Consider the following 17,500-nt stretch of genomic DNA (forward strand, 5'->3'; position numbering starts at 1 on the left):
GCTCAAAATAATTTGCGGCGCTCTCGGGCCGCGATCGCGAATCCCAAACAAGCCGAGCGGAAATGATTTCTGTGTTGCACCTTTTACAATTAATCCTGTGTGCATCAGGAAAAAATAATAAATAAATAAATAAATAAAGGTTTTTTAATAAAACAAAGAGGTACAGTAAAAGCTAAGCTATGAATAAGCTATGAAACATTAATAATAATAATAATAATAATAATAATATAAAATCTATTCTATAAAATAGCAGATAAGAAAATAAGATGAAAAAACTCATCAAATTACTGTATTACTGTATTACTAAAGAGTTACTAAATAAATAAATAAATGTTTTTTCAATAAGAAAGAAAGAAAGAAAGAAAGAAAGAAAGAAAGAAAGAAAAAGAACTATAATAATAATAATAATAATAATAATAATAATGTAGAAAATTATGTAATGTACTAAATAAAATAATGTACTGAATAGTTACTAAATAATAATAATAATAATAATAATAATAATAATAAATATAAATAAAACAAGGGAGTACACATAAAATGGACTACAAAAATGCATAAGAAATAGCATAAGTAAAATAAATAAATAAGCAAATAAATAAATAAATATAATAATAATAATAATAATAATAATAATAATAATAATAATAATAATAATAATAATGTAGAAAATTATGTAATGTACTAAACAGTTACTAAATAATAATAATAATATAAAATAATAAATATAAATAAACCAAATAAAACAAGGGAGTGCACATCCATTTTCTGTCACATTAATCCTACACAGAGATCCTGGAGTTTATCCCAGGAGACTCAGATAACAAGACTTTGGACTGGTGGAGGAAACTCAGAGGAAACTCTTAACGCACAGGAAGAGCATAACTGGATGGAGACGGGAGAATCGAACCCCCAACCGTAAAGGTGTGAGGAAATCAGTGTGCTAAACACTGATTCAATGTATACCACTGAAAAAGAAAAAAAGGGGGAAAAAATAAATAACAAATTATAATCAAATAATTTTAAAAATCTGTAAAACACAAAAAATATTAAAAAAAATAGTAAGTGAAAAAAATTACTCAAATTCTATTAGATGATTATAATATAATAATAAATAAATAAATAAATAAATAAATAAATAAATAAATAAATAAAGTAAGTAAGTAAGTAAGTAAGTAAGTAAGTAAGTAAGTCCTCACTTGGGCCTCAGCTGATTAGACCTACTATGCTCCTACACACGTGTTGGAACTCTGACCAACCACACTGGACATTGCACATTACAGGACTGTGGCACACAATAAACACACAATGAACATCTGCACATTTCAAGACTGTGCACACAATACAACACATAACATACATGTTGCACAGTCTGCTCCCGTTACATACAAAGAGGACTTGTGCACATCTGCACTTTAAAGATGGACAACACCATTGCTCTCATCACCTCATTCCACTTCATGACCACCCCGTACTGCTGCTGTCTGTAGCACTTCATTTTATATACACACTACACACTTCACTTTATATAATTTTGCATAACACAGTTGTTGTATTTTACACTTCTTATATACATATTCTATCTTATTTTATATACATATTCTATATACATACATACCATACCTTACTTTATTTATATGTATTATATTTTATTCTATTTTTATTCTATTTTATTTTTTACTTACTGTGAACTTGTTTTTATATTTTATATTTCGTATTTTTAGTATAATTTGTATTCTTATTTTTTATATTTCGTATTTTTATATTTTATCCTTGTCTTTTGTTCTGTCCTTATTCCTTTTCCTTTTTCAAGGGTCAAAACAGTGGTGTAAGCATTTCACTGCATATCACACTGTGTACCATTATGTATGTGACAAATAAAATTTGAATTTGAAACAGCCAGATTTTAGTTTAGTTATTTATTTATTCATTTATTTTATTTTTTCAGCACCAGAATTCATTCACAGCCCACCTTTATCAGAGTTATTCTACTTTTATTATTTCTTTATTATTAGCTCATATGTCACTCAAATAAAATCCTGAATACCTCGAAAACACCTCGTCCTTTACGAACAGAAAGAGACTCTGCTGCAGATGTTTAATAATACTATTAACTAGAGTCTCTGTCACTCACCATTTAATGACTTCAGTTCGATGCGACAGACCTGGAGTCAAAACTAATTCACTTTTTTCACTTCCACATTTAAAGAGAAACGTTTCAGTGTTTCTTCATCATGTGTCAAAACTCCTCATCAGAGTCACCTCTGGTTCACTCAATAGGGATAAAAAATGATATCTGGATTTCTGTAAAAGCTTGCTTTGTGACAATGTTGACTGCTAAAATCACCATATAAATCAAATGGAATTGAATTAAAGCTAGCTAGTTAGTTATTTCCGTTATCTACCTCTCGTAAACTACACAGAAGAAACAAACAAAAACACTGATGTAACACTAAGCGCAGAGGGTTAAAGATCCCGCTTAAAAGCTCGGCAGCGTCTCTGCAGGATTTAAACTCAAACCTCCGTCGCTGCGGTGTAATAAAATCTTTATGCCGTCACGCGTTAATCGAGAGAGAAAAACGGCTAGTAAGGTGAAGGAGCGGAGACGGAGACGTGTACTCTTTACCCAGCGGGTCGTCGTAGATCCCGGCGTCATGGTAACCTGAAGCTGGAGACAAACAAGGACATTTCCCGGCGGACTCTAAAGTGTCTCGCACATTTTCTAAACTAATAATCTAATGGCTTTACGGCGGCTAATGGGCTCACCGCGTGGCTCGGATGCGCTCTCTGTGGATTTGGAGGAACTGGCGGTTTAGGGTTTCCCACCTCCTTTAAGATCGCGAGCGTCGCTAGCGATCCCGCCGGCTCGACACTTATCCTGAATATATTCTAAACACCGTCAGCTAGTGTTAGGAAAATAATTTAAAAGATTATTTCAGTATTTAACACTACTGAGTTCTGGATTCTGATTGGTTAGAAGGTTTATATCCAGCTAGCTAAATACAATAGCATTATCGTTTCTATAGCAACAGCTCCTTCACAGGACAACAAAGTTTTCAATGTAAAGACACGTCCCTTTATTTCACGTCTATGGAAAAAGGAGGAGGAGGAGGAGGAGTTGTGGGCGTGTTCCTGTATAGAGTCTCATTAATGTGTAGAGTTTAAACAGCTGTAGATTTTTTAGCATGGATCAACAGCTGCAATAAAATAGAGTTTTCTCCAGTGCCTTGGTCATGTCTCACTCCACAGTGGAGGTTAATATGAAGCTCATATGAAAGTAGACACTCAGGAACTTTAAGAATTTGTAGAGTTTCAGAAGGATTTCTGTGTCGTTTTCCCCGAGCCTACCAGGGATCGATATTTTCATCGAAAAGTACTGAAAAATAAAAAAAAAACTGTTCGTTTTTATTCCACACAAATGTTTGTATCTTCAGAGTAAATGTTGAGATCAAACCCATTTCTGCTCTCTGAGATGTTCTCCAAGGGCTTGTTCATCTGAAAAGCAGCTCAGATTTCATCTTCAACCAGGAAAATTCTGTGTAAGGTTCTCCAACAGAGGGAAAAACACACGGCTAAAACACACCAACAGACTCATTTTAGATCAGACTCACAGACACAACATCGTTCATTTCTTTACACTGATAGGAAACGTGTGTTTGGAGGACTAGCGTACGTGAGGAGGTCTAGCATATTAGCACAGAGGAAGTCGGATAGCAGGTTGCGGCTAAATCGGGAGGAAACTGGGTATAAGGTGTTATTATTAGCCACCTAATTAAACCAGAGAGTGTGTGTGTGTGTGTGTGTGTGTGTGGCAGTACCTCAGTAAGCATTCTTTGGAACTAGCGAGCGAGCTCAGTGCCGTGTGGATGATGTCAGAGGGAAGCGGCGGGACTGCTTCCTAACAACTCTTCGTTACAGCGATGCACCAGCGGCTGCTACTGTACGTTTACCACACAGGAGTTATTATGGACAGAGACAGAGCAGAGACAGGGACGAGTCGGATTGTGCTGCGGCGTGCAGGGAGTGTGTGTGTGTGTGTGTGTGTGTGTAGAAGGGAGCTGTCTCTTTTCTGAGGGCCAGAGAGCTTGATTGCCGCTGGCAGAGTGTGACTGTCTGAATCGTATTAGTGCCTGTGGTGTTTTGTGTGTGTGTGTGTGTGTGTGTATGCATGTTCTGCCGCCGACTCCATGTTAACATCGTCCTCGGACTAGGAAGTGACAGAAGAGCCAAACTTCCCGAGGTTTCCTTTACAATCCAGCTCACACACACACACACACACACACTATACCTATCCTGCCTTCCCAGCCATTTTCTGTATCTCATGCAGCAGGGAGTCAGGATGAAGACTCCATTAGAGTCAGGAATAAACCTATCAAGACGTCCTGAAGTGTTGTTACTTTTATCCGTTTTTAGTTACGTTAAACCGTCTGAAAATCACGCTAGCTCCTGTTTTCACTTATAACAGCTATAAACGCTCAGTCCTTCGTCAGCCTCACTTTTCCCTCTCTCTGGATGTTAATAAAAGGAGAGCACTGACACTGGACACTCCTTCCATGAACGTTAAAGAGACATCTCCTTACAGAAAGATAAACAAATCATTGTTTTTAATATTAATTAATTCATTATTTTTTTTATTATTAGCTTCAATTGATGCCTTGTGTCTAAGATTCAAGACCCTGTGAATGAGCTGTTACTATAGAAACGACTCCTCCCTTCTCTTCTCTTCTTCTTTTCTCTTCACTTCTTTGTTTACTCTCTTTTCTTTTCTCCCATTTTCTCCTCTTCTCTTCTCTCATTTTCTTCTGTTCTCTTCTTTTCTCTCCTCTTCTTTTCTTCTCTTTTCTTTACTATACTTTTCTATTTTTTCTTTTCTCTTCCCCATTTTATCTTCTCTTCACTTCTCTCATTTTCCCTTCTCTTCTCTTCTCTTCTCTTCTCTTCTCTTCTCTTTTCGTCTTTTCTCTTCTCTTCTCTTCTCCACCTTTTCCCTCATGCAAACGAATGCAATCTATCATCTATGAATATACATGAATATGTAAATTAGGACCCCCCCCCGCACACTCTGGCCATCTCGACCCCGGCACCTCCTCCATACCACCTGCTTAAACCCTGCTATTCCCAATATGTCCTACCTCACTGTTAGTGTCACACACCCGGGAGACGAGTGCGGAGAAGAAGAGGAGACGAGACAAATAAAGAGAGCAGCTACATCAGGTGACCAATCAGAGTTGAGTTATTTTACACTCTGTAGTTTGCTTTGAATTTTTAAAATCCCTGAATAAAATCATGACCACTGCACTGTGTCTGTGTGTGTGTGTGTGTGTGTCAGTGTGTGTGTGTGTGTGTGTGTGTGTGTGTGTGTGTGTGTGTGTGTCAATCATGCTCACTTTCCATCATTCAATCTAGTCATTAGAAATGTCTTTAATTTAAATGTATTCAATTATATATATATATATATATATATATAATTTATTTTTATTTAGATATATATATTTTTTTAATATTAAAATTTATTTACATTTTTTTAAATTAATAGTTATTTTATTTCGTCTAACTGTCACATATCCCCCCCCCTTTTTTTTTTTACAATTTCTTCAGAGGTTGTTTATCGTTTTAATTTTAATTTTCCATTATTATTATTTTCCACTATTATTATTAATACATAAAGGAGTCTAATTATTATTATTATTATTATTATTATTATTATTATTATTAAACATTTTTTTCTCAGTTCTTTGACCCGTATACTAATGTAATATCTGACTCACCCATTTAAATAATCATAAATAATTATAATGAAAAAAATAATGTTAATTATTATAATTATTATAATTAATATCATTCATTACAATATAAACTTTTTTTTGCTTTAAAGACAAATTTGTCAAGTCAGGATTGGATCAGAATTTGGATATTGAAACATGATAAACAAATAAATAAATAAATAAAATTAATTAGATAGATAGATAGATAGATAGATAGATAGATAGATAGATAGATAGATAGATAGATAGATAGATAGATAGACAGATAGTAAACACGACCATAAAACTCCTCCTAGAGACATAAAGCCTGGGCGTGAACAGAACGATTAGTTGCAGCAAATTCAATTAATCTCGACAAATCTCCGAAGAGGCTCGCCGGAATCCACCCTCCACTGTTAATTAAAAAATTAGGGCGTCTTTCACGTCGCTGGGTTTGGGATAGAAGCAGCGTGGACGTCTGAATCTAATCGAGGTTGGTTTCTATTTATTGCTCCACGCTAGGCTGGAGCACGTGGTGCTGGGAGAAAGGCACCAGCGGCCGTCCCTCGGGGAGCAGAGACTGACGGAGGATTCCGGTAATTGGCTCCTTCTTTGTCACTTCAGACAGAGAGAACTTTTCATCACCGCCGAATCGGGTCCTTCTCCTCTGCTCTAATGCCACAAACAAAGTTTTTTAAAAACCGCGAGTTCAGCAGCTAGTTAATCACGCCAGCTCGCGCCTCTATTTCAGACACGCTTCCCAGATACGACAGAGTGGGGGAAAAAAAATACACAGGCTCGTGATGAGCTAAATGAAGCGAGCGGAGAGGTAAAGTGACTCATCCCATTCTCTGCTTTCCAAACGTATGGTGCGCGTTACGCTTCGCTAAGTTAACACTCTCCGGCATTAAGGTTTCTTCCAAATGTGCACTGGCGAAAGAAAAGCTGAGCAGAGATACATATGAGGAGCTAAAAACGGAAAGAGTGACAGAGAGAGAGAGAGAGAGAGAGAGAGAGAGAGAGGAGAGGGAGAGGGAGAGGAGAGAGAGAGAGAGAGAGAGAGAGAGAGAGGAGAGAGAGAGAGAGGAGATGGGGAGAGAGAGAGAGAGAGAGAGAGAGAGAGAGAGAGAGAGGATGCGACTGTGAAACTCTCTGACTGTATTAGCTGTGCTGTGTGTGTGTGTGTGTGTGTGTGTGTGTGCAAACTTAAGACTGCCGGGCAGTGCTGTAGAAGAAAAAAAAAGTGTTTTCGATTAAATTTGTGTGAGTGTGTGTGTGAGAGAGAGAGAGAGAGAGAGAGAAACTTTTTTTTTCTGAAAGAGAATCCGTTCTGGACGTGTCCCAAATACCTGCAAGAGACAGAAGGAAGGGAAGGGAAGAGCTACAGGAGACAGCAGGAGACAGGATGAAAGCGTGACAAAGACGGGATAGAGAGCAGGAGGAGGAGGAAATGAAGGAGGAGAGCGAAGGAGAGACGGACAGACGAAGGGAAACTCATTAAACGGATCATAGAACAAGGGGAAGAAAAGACGAGAGAACGGCAAAGCAAACGACTTTCGAGAGAGCACAGGAATTCACAGGAAGGAAAAAGGCCAGGAGACGTGAAGAGAAAGAGCGAAGGATGCTGATGGAAAGATGAAAAAAAGAGATAAAGAGATGAGAGAGAGGAAAAAAAAAGTTTTATTACTAGAACCGGAAAGTCTTCGCGCTCATCTCTTCGTCACCTCCTGAGGAAAGAGCAGAGAAACTGACCCAGGTAGCTGTCCATCACCATTAACGTCCCATAATCCTTTTACAATTACTGACCTCCCAAGCCCCTCCCACATTCCCACCTGCACGCTGGGAACACTGAACACATGAGGGGGAGGGGATACAGCCTGACGGGAGACTTTCACATTAGCTCCGCCCACAATGTGTGTATATATCTTTACATATGTGCATGCAAATATTCTGAAAAAATTTCTTTTTTGGGTTATAATTATATAATACTGTAATATTTCTCTCTCTTTTTTGCTAACTTGCGCTAACCTGACAGGATTTCTGACAGGATTTCATTTTTAAATCAACACTACTAACACTAGCCAGCTAACTGATTTGAGCTAGCCTCACAATTTCTGACAGGAACTTTTGATTAAAGATCAATAATTGTCACAGCTAATGCTAATCAGCTAAATAACATGCACTAACCTATCTCAGTGTTATCCTTTAGTCTTTTACGTTAAAGTTTATTATCTTTATCACTGTGCAAGCATGTGGACTGACACAGAAAATAAGCTATTAGCGGTCAGTGTTAATGCTCCTGTAATCTCAAAAATATCACTCCGCTCAAAGACGTAATATCTTCTTACTTCTTCTGTTATGCTAGCTCATGTTATCCTGCTAGCTATAGGATTAGCAGTAAAGAGTTCAGATTCTCTACAGGAGCATTAACGTTAGCTTGCTCGCTAACAACTCATTAACAATAAGATTGGAAATAGCAGTGAATTTAGCTTTTATAAATATGACTCAAATGCTATCAGAGATCCTGTCAGGTTTCTAGCTAGCTACCATTAGACCTAAAGATTATCAGATTTTATTTATGCACTTCAACAATCAGGTCATGGTGTCAGGTTAGCATCTGTTAGCTGGAAGTGTATAGTTCTTCTAGAATTATCAGTTTACCTTGAAAATTAGCCTTCCTGTCAGGTTATCTGATGTTAGCAAGCAGCAAGCATTAGCAGTGTTGACTATTAGCATTTATACATATATATCTTAAATCCACTCGGAAATTCTGTCAGGTTAGCTTAGCAATAAAGTGTCTGTCTGCCTGCCTGCCTGCCTGCCTGCCTGTCTATCTATCTATCTATCTATCTATCTATCTATCTATCTATCTATCTATCTATCTATCTATCTATCTATCTATCTATCTATCTGCCCGCCCGCCCGCCCATCTGTCCGTCTGTCATAATATTTAATGTTTAGCAGGTTATCGAGATTATTCAAATAGATTAAATGTCTTTTTTATAAATCGTGTCAGGTTAGCTCACGTTATTTAGTTAGTTAGTTAATTAGTTAGTTAGTTAGTTAGTTAGGCTAGCATTAGCAGTGAAAAAATGATTGACTTTTAATCCACTTGTACTGAAATTCTTCTCAGAAGTAGAATTAGCTTCCTGGTGTTAGCATTTTGAATCAAATTTGAAATTCTCTCAGAAATCCTGTCAGGTTACCCAGCTAGCGTAAGCAGCAAAGATTGCTGACTCTTAAGCAATATGTATTTAAAGTCCTCTGAGAATTCCTGTCAGGTTAGCACATGTTAGCTAGGTAGTTAACGTGTGTGTGTGTGTGTGTGTGTGTTTGGAGCATCTCGCCAATGTGAAAATCTCCCCTCAGTTTCTGGAGCATCGCACTGTTGATGGAGAAAAAGGGTTTAGCGGTGTGAATGCATGTGAGTGTGTGAATGTATGCGAGTGTGTGAGTGTGTGTGTGTGTGTGTGTAAGTGTGTGCGAGTGTAAGGCAGAGAGAGAGAAAGAGCAAGAAGAGGAGAAAGTGTCCGTCCGTCCGTCTGAGTGTGTGTCTGAGTGCGAGTGCGTCAGAGTGAGCAAGTGCACTTGTGAGCGTTTGCAAGTGTGCATGAGTGTGTGTGTCTGTTTGCGGGCAGGTGTTTGTGTGTGTGTGAGTGTGTGTGTGAGTGTGTGTGTAGGCGAGGGAGTGTAAGTGAATGGTACTTCCTTGGGGGTTAGGTGGGGTCTGGGTAGGATATGGGAGGGGGCGTGGGGTGGGGGGTGTCGGTGACGGGACGAGGGGTGTGAGGGGTGGGAATGATGCTGTGTGTGTATGTGTGTGTGTGTACGTGTGTGTTTGTGTGTGTGTGTGCGTGTGTGTATGAGAGTGCACATTGCGTTTACTCACTGTATGGCACACACTCATACTGAATCTCCAGGTACTTGTACGTTCCTGGACATGGATCAGGAAACACGTCGGACCCAGCGACCACCACACACTGGGTACGGTTATTACACCTGAGAGAGAGAGAGAGAGAGAGAGAGAGAGAATGGGAGAAAGAGAGGATGAGAGAGGGAATAAAATTGAGATAAAATGACAAAGACAGTTAGACAGAGAGAAAGGGAGAGAATAAGAGTGAGAAAGATGGATTGATAGAAAATAAAAGAGGGAGAGAGAGAGAGAGAGAGAGAGAGAGAGAGAGAGATCAAATAACAGAGAGACAAAGAAAATGAAAGAGAGAAAGGGAGAATGAGTGTGTGTGAGAGAGAGATAATGAGGGGGGATGTGTGTGTGTGTGTGTGTGAGAGAAAGAGAGAGAGAGAGAGAGAGAGAGAAAGAGAGAGAGAAATAGAAACGTATTCAGAGTTAATAACTTATTAAATATTTACAATCATGAAACTAAATCATTCCAAAATGTTTTAAAAAGAAGATCCAACATCTCACATTTATTTATTTATTTATTTATTTATTTTATCTCTTTTTTTTTGCCAAAACAGAGCTCTACTCCTCCATCACCCTACTCAAATAAAGGACAGTTGAGCCAATCAGGACTGCAATTTGGAATGATTGACAGTTAGCTTCCACCAATGTGAAGCCCCGCCCCCTCTCCTTTAACCTCACATTCGCTCGTCTGCTTGGAAATCTGCAGCGTCGCTGCTTCGTGTCAGAGTGAATGGGGAAAGTGGAATAAAATCCGTCACTGTTTCTTCAGCTTTAGATGCGTATCATCGGCTTTCCATCCACATTAAAACTGCGTCCATCCGTGACGTGGACAAAAAAAGAAATTTTCGTGTTTCGAGATTTTCGTGTTGAGAAAACGCAGCTTTTTCGGGAAACGCTCACATACGATTGTCACATGACCTCTACAAATCTCAGACTCGCTGTCATGCATCTGAGTGGAACAAGAAAGCATGATTTATGCTGATAAATCAAACCACTGAGGAAGAGAAACGTTTAGGAAATCCTACTGTGACCACAACGCAAAATTCGTTAGCGTGGACTCGTGCTTTGGACTTGAAATGTTGAGAAAACCCAGCAAGTTTTGGAAAGGCTGAGAATTTAAAGTGGGAACGGGAAACTAGTGAACGGCGTAAGAGAAGGGACTTGTAACTGTAAATTGAGGCAGAAATAGAGAGTACACTTTCCAAACATTTGGCCTCGCTGTGACCTTGACCCTGTTTGGATCCGATCCAAAATCTAATCAGTCTGTAATACTGCTGGTTACGATCGTAATTCCACGCAAATCCTGGATCCTTATTGAGATCTAATAAGACAGACAGATGCCAGGACAGATGGACGGCCGGATGGACAACCCAAAAGGCATAATAAGAAAAAATAAAAAACACCATCACCACCAACAAAAAATAAAACCCAGAATACACTGGAGCGTAGATGCCAAAGGAATGTGGCAGCCTTACTGAGCGGTTTAGAGCCAAACGTCGAAAAGCTCAAGTAATAAACCTACTTAGTCATCTCATGTGCATTGTGTGTGAAAGGCGTGAAATATACGGACTCGCTCTCACCGAAAAGGACAGGATCAAGGTGCACTCGACTGTTTGTGCCTAACGTCCCTCGCGCATTCCTCCGCTAGAAGTCAGCTGTCTGTTTATCAATCGGACACTTGTTCCGGGGTCTGCCAACAGCCTTTGGGGGAAGGCGCCTGTGCCAAAAGACTCGGACCACCTGGCTCATAGAACTCCAGCCAAAAGATACGCTCAACACACCTTCACACAGATTGTATACTGGGCTTTCTTTCTGAATGGGCCTGGGTTTTTGTGTGGGTAAAGGACAAAAAAGCACTTCACGTCCTGATTCCGCTCCACCGCAATGCTAATGCCAGTCACACAAAAGGTGTATACAATAAAAAACATGCAATAAAGCTTGCTAACTGATCAGGTAACGAGGAGTACACAGGGTTACGCCTTTCACATGCGCAAATTAACATACCTTGTAATGGATACGTAATGAATATGCAATTTGTGTGCAATGCAGGTTAGAGTTAATGCATGTAGAATTCATTTAACACATGCAGCATGACTGTGACTGTAACAGGAACAGAGACTACAAGTAATGCTACCGAAAAGCAGGTCTAAATTTGTCCTCTGATGCAGTTCAGTACGCCGTGTGTTCACGCGCTGAGTTCTTAGAAAGAACATGAAACATGCAAGTTCATTCATTCATATTTTATTCTTTTATTTTGACATCATAACACACATTATTCAGGTAGCTAGCTTGCTGATGATAATGGAATGTTGGTCAATTTTCAAGCACTAAAATGTACAACGTTCATAGAATGGTTGCTGATCTACATAAATGAATATGCTAACGATTAGCTGCACTGAGACAAAATGAACAAAAGCTGTCATTCCGTACAGAAACACTTCTCTCCTCCTCCACGTAGAAACTATAGGATGCCTCCCATGTCAAGAACCCAGCTATCAAATTCAAGTTTCCCAATGGTAATCCACTTGAATGCAAATTAGCACTCGTTATTTGGTACCTGACAAAACCAGACCTCGGTGTAGTAAAATCACCATAACCTCCTTCACAACACTGAAGAGTACCTGAAGAAATCCTATCTCTCTGACAGTGTTCACAACTTTTGATTACAAAACAATGGCTACCCCCCACAGCCACGTCCCAGCAGATGTGTCAGACATCCGTGAGATTGAAAACAGCTTAGACGCTTCCGGCACTGAGCGTACCCTGCTAAAGTTTCAGGAGAAATAGCTATTTATTGCGTCCCATTCCACTAGACTTACTTAAAAGTACACTGGCAGGGTCCAGTCAACCGGGAGACCTGTGATGCCCCGCAGGCTCTGACGCTCTTCCTGTACAAGTATAAGATATCTGATAGAAGCGATTGTTGACCAGGCTGAAAAAAAATCAACAATCTTCCTGTGCCAGTTATGCAGATGTTTGAAATACAAGGATTTGATGCCCCAGGTTAGAGGTCACCAAGTTAACCAATAGTTCTCAACTCACTTTGCTCTCTGAGTGGGAGGGGCAAATTATCTCTACCTGTCACTCACCACATCACTAGCCTTCATTCTACATTAGTGTGAATATTCAGGATAGAACATACCCAACACTTCGGACCCTGTTCAATCCCAAAACAGATTCCTTGGGGATTGTTGAAATGTCACTTGTCCCCAGTCCTGATTTTTGTCCCAGTTACTTTCAAATGATGTCTTTTTAAGGGCTTTATATAAAACTTTCGACCACAAACAAAAATCTTTCTAGAATGTTCATTTGTTCATCCTCAGTAAGCACTATATCATGGCCAGGTCCTGAAGCCCATCTCAGGATCCCTAAGTAGGAAGTGGGAATACACCCTGGATGAGACACCAGTCCATTGCAGTGCAGCAGAAAATGTGCAGTGACATTTAGGGGGCACATATGGTGGGTAGAACGGACAAGATTTTGGAATGGGGTAGAAAACCTGGAGGAAACTAACACAGGTGTGATGAATACAAGTGAAACATTGCACAGAGAGTGTCACAAGCTCAGATTAGCACCGGGCCCTTGGAGCTTTGAGCTGTCCCTCTTTAGATCTGCACTTATCAATCCTGGTCATGTCCCACTTCCCTGGACATTTTGTTGGGTTCCCTCCTCAACCATACCTACTTCAGATGTGTTAATTAGCTGATCATTTACATCAGGTGAGTTAGGAGGAGGAAAACCACCAAACTGAAGAGAATAGTACTGCTGACTTGATAAGAGTTCCTTGCCTGATATCTCTTGAAACCAAAATCGCCTAGCTCAACCCATACACAAGATACCACTAGCATGCAACTTTACAAGATATGGTTTCTGACTTTAAATAGAAAGGTATCTGATTCCAGTACAAGATTTGATTACATTACAAAGATACTTGTGGTCGACGTGATTAAATGTCCGTACTTGGTCAAAGGAAATCAAACCAACAGTCATACTGGGGATCTTACAGGAAACCAGTATATCGCATACAGGAAGACAACGACTGTTATTGATTTCTCAGGAATACTGTAAGACTGGTTCTTGTGTCCTTTCGGTGGAGAATAACTAAATAGAGTTCTTAAGGATATGAGGAAAACATTTTGATATAATTTGTTAAAGGGGTCCAATAGTAAGTCCACATTCAGTTGTTGTTCTTTCAGCTGCTCCTTGTTCTGGGTCTCCACAGAGGATCATTTGGTCCGCATGTTTCGATTTGGCACAGGTTTTATGCCGGATGCTCTTCCTGACGCAGCCCTCCCAATTTATCCGGTCTTGGGACCGGCACTGAGAGTTAACTCTGCAGTGGCTGGGTTTGATCACTGCCCAGGAATTGAACCCGGGCCATGGCAATGAGAACGCAGGATGCTGCTGCTGGACCACCAGAAGGCAGAAACGTCACCTTCTGTACAATATCAAAAACCCCTTTGAAGGTTTGATGGCAGATACTGATCTGGTACTTCCTTAAAGTAGTACAACCTTTAGTGAAACACACAGTACTGTTCCATGCCCATCCCTGGGGCAACACACACACAGCCTCAAGACACCATTTACTGTAATATCCATCTATCCATCCATCCATTTTCTCTACCGTTTGTCCTACTCAGCGATGTAAGAAGAAACCTTGAATCTATCCCTGGGGACTTGGGGTACAAGGCAGAGGACACCCTGGATGGGGTGCCAAGCCATCATACAATACAGACAATTTAGAAATGCCAACCAGCTTACAATGATGATAGACTTGTAACTGAGGAAACTGGAGAACCCAGAGGAAACCCCTGAAATTCATGGAGAACATGCAAACTACACACCCACATGGTGGAGACAGGAATCGAACCCCCAACCCCGTGCTTAAAAGTTTTAATGACTAAGCCACCGTCCCGCTTAATGCTAATATATTTTTAAAAAAGAAACATCATTCTCAAGGGCCACATTTAGCGCATTTATAAAATAAACCCTCACTCCTTTGATGTGGCTGTGACTAATACTGAGACGACCCTTCATTATCTCTTCTGTATGAAGAAAAGCGTGTCGTCTTGCAGGAGAAAATTACATTGCCACTCTTGCACTCGAATTTGTACAGCGACCGAGTACATGCTGTCCTTCCCACCATATGGCCCACTCAACTTCATTAACAACGACACTGTGTGCTTCTTGAAGAAAAACAATATTCATTCCTTTTCCTGTGAACTGCTAAAGCACATTCTACCGTGAACATTAACGCTAAAAAATTCTATGCTCAGTACCAGGACCGAATGTGCTGTTTAGTGGAAACTGAATAATTACGACTCAGAATCACTGATATGGCGATACGTTTTCTGTAAAGAGATGATTATTAAATGTTTATGAGCTTTCTTTTTTTTACAACAGGCTTCAGAGGAGTTTCTCAGAAACATGACTAAATGCATGTTGGTGGTTTTTTCTAATTATTAATATCCAGAAGAAAAAGAAAAAAAATACAGTTTGGTGAGGAAGTGACTGTTTAGAACATACTGGAGGCGAGGGTGGATGCAAGCGGAGATAATTTATTGTGAAAAGTGTAATTGGAACAAACCAGCCAAGACCATGAAAACAATAACCATAAACTTGAGCAGTGGAAACAAGGCAAAGAACATTCAGACTACAAGAGAGTTTGTGGGCCACAAATAAAACAACACACACACATACAATTCTGCTAAACCTAGTGGCGTCACCTTACGTACATTTGATATCATTTGCAATCAGCTGGGAAAGATACCGACACCAACACATACACAGGCACAGATACTGACAGAGCAGAGACAGAAACACTGACACAGCAGACACAGATACTGACAGACACAGCAGGCATAGACACTGAAACAGCAGACACTGACACAAACACAGCAGACACTGACACAGACACAGCAGACAAAGACATTAACACAGCAGACACTGACACAGACACAGCAGACACTGACACAGACACAGCAGACAAAGACATTGACACAGCAGACACTGACACAGACACAGCAGACACTGACACAGACACAGCAGACAAAGACATTGACACAACAGACACTGACACAGACACAGCAGACACTGACACAGACACAGCAGACAAAGACATTGACACAGCAGACACTGACACAGACACAGCAGACAAAGACATTGACACAGCAGACACTGACACAGACACAGCAGACACTGACACAGACACAGCAGACAAAGACATTGACACAGCAGACACTGACACAGACACAGCAGACACTGACACAGACACAGCAGACAAAGACATTGACACAGCAGACACTGACACAGACACAGCAGACAAAGACATTGACACAGCAGACACTGACACAGACACAGCAGACACTGACACAGACACAGCAGACAAAGACATTGACACAGCAGACACTGACACAGACACAGCAGACAAAGACATTGACACAGCAGACACTGACACAGACACAGCAGACACTGACACAGACACAGCAGACAAAGACATTGACACAGCAGACACAAATACTGACACAGCAGACACTGACAGAGCAGACACAGCAGACACAGACACAGCAGACACTGACACAGACACAGCAGACAAAGACACTGACACAGCAGACACAAATACTGACACAGCAGACACTGACAGAGCAGACACTGACAGACCCAGCAGACACAGACACAACAGATACTGACAGAGACAGAGCAGACACTGACATAGACACAGCAGACACAGACACAGCAGACACTGACACAGACACAGCAGACACAAACACTTACCCAGACACAGCAGACACAGACACAGCAGACACTGACACTGACATAGACACAGACGCTGACATAGACACTGACATAGACACAGACATAGCAGACACAGGCATAGACACAGACACAGCAGACACAGGCATAGCAGACACAGACACTGACACAAACAGCATATAGCAGGCGCAGACACTAACAAAGACAAAGACAGCAGACACAGACACATTAGACATAATCAGTAAAAAAGACACAAAGAGCAGACACAGACGCTAACACATGCACAGACCCATCAGACATAAACACTCACACAGACAGCAGATACAGACACTAACACAGACATAAACACTGACACAGACATGCTACTGCTAATATTCAGCCAAATCTAAAAGGCCTGTCTTAATGATGGATGCCCGCATGTCGCAGAAATCATTTCAAATGAATTATTGACTCAATCAAAAAGTGTAAGCTTGTGTTCCGACGCATCATTAGGTCCGAACAGCTGCACATCTGAAGCTGTTATCTTCGGGAAAAAGGAGCAAATTGCGGCGTAACCCGCGCAACAAATATCATCTGTAACAACGTCTCTTTCAATCAGCTCCACTTGACAAGATGTCGCATTTTCAGGCGAGCCGCTGCGCCACTTATTCACACGAGGAGGTGAAAGCTGTGTTTCTATTATCAACCTGTTCTTCTACCACACCATCATCATCATCATCATCATCATCATCGTCTTCAGCCTTAAACCACAACAAGAGAAACAGAGAGAGAGAGAGAGAGAGAGAGAGAGAGAAGAGGAAAGATGGAAAGAAAGAGACACTGACAGAAAGAGAGACAGCAATGAAAGAAATACAGCAAGATAGATAAAATGCAGTGAGAAAAAGAGAGACAGGAACAGAGTCAGTGAAAGAGATGGTGAGAAGAATGACTGACAGAAAGAGAGACAGCAATGAAAGAAATACAGCAAGATAGATAAAATGCAGTGAGAAAAAGAGAGACAGGAACAGAGTCAGTGAAAGAGATGGTGAGAAGAATGACACTGACAGAAAGAGAGACAGCAATGAAAGAAAGACAGCAA

The 17,500-nt window shown here is 40.3% G+C and overlaps 1 protein-coding gene across 4 annotated transcripts in view; it reads right to left on the reverse strand.

Moving 5' to 3' along the window:
• The window catches only part of adgrl1a (adhesion G protein-coupled receptor L1a), a 211,393-nt gene that overhangs the window by 76,160 nt on the left and 117,733 nt on the right, over window positions 1-17,500 (reverse strand). For all 4 annotated transcript variants that reach the window (XM_058377721.1, XM_058377722.1, XM_058377719.1 and 1 more), the window contains exon 4: window positions 9,634-9,743. In XM_058377721.1, the coding sequence (XP_058233704.1) occupies window positions 9,634-9,743 (110 nt within the window). The remainder of the gene's footprint in view (window positions 1-9,633; window positions 9,744-17,500) is intronic.

The sequence above is a fragment of the Hemibagrus wyckioides genome, linkage group LG24, assembly GCF_019097595.1.
Source record: "Hemibagrus wyckioides isolate EC202008001 linkage group LG24, SWU_Hwy_1.0, whole genome shotgun sequence".
Classification (NCBI taxonomy): Eukaryota; Metazoa; Chordata; class Actinopteri; order Siluriformes; family Bagridae; genus Hemibagrus; species Hemibagrus wyckioides.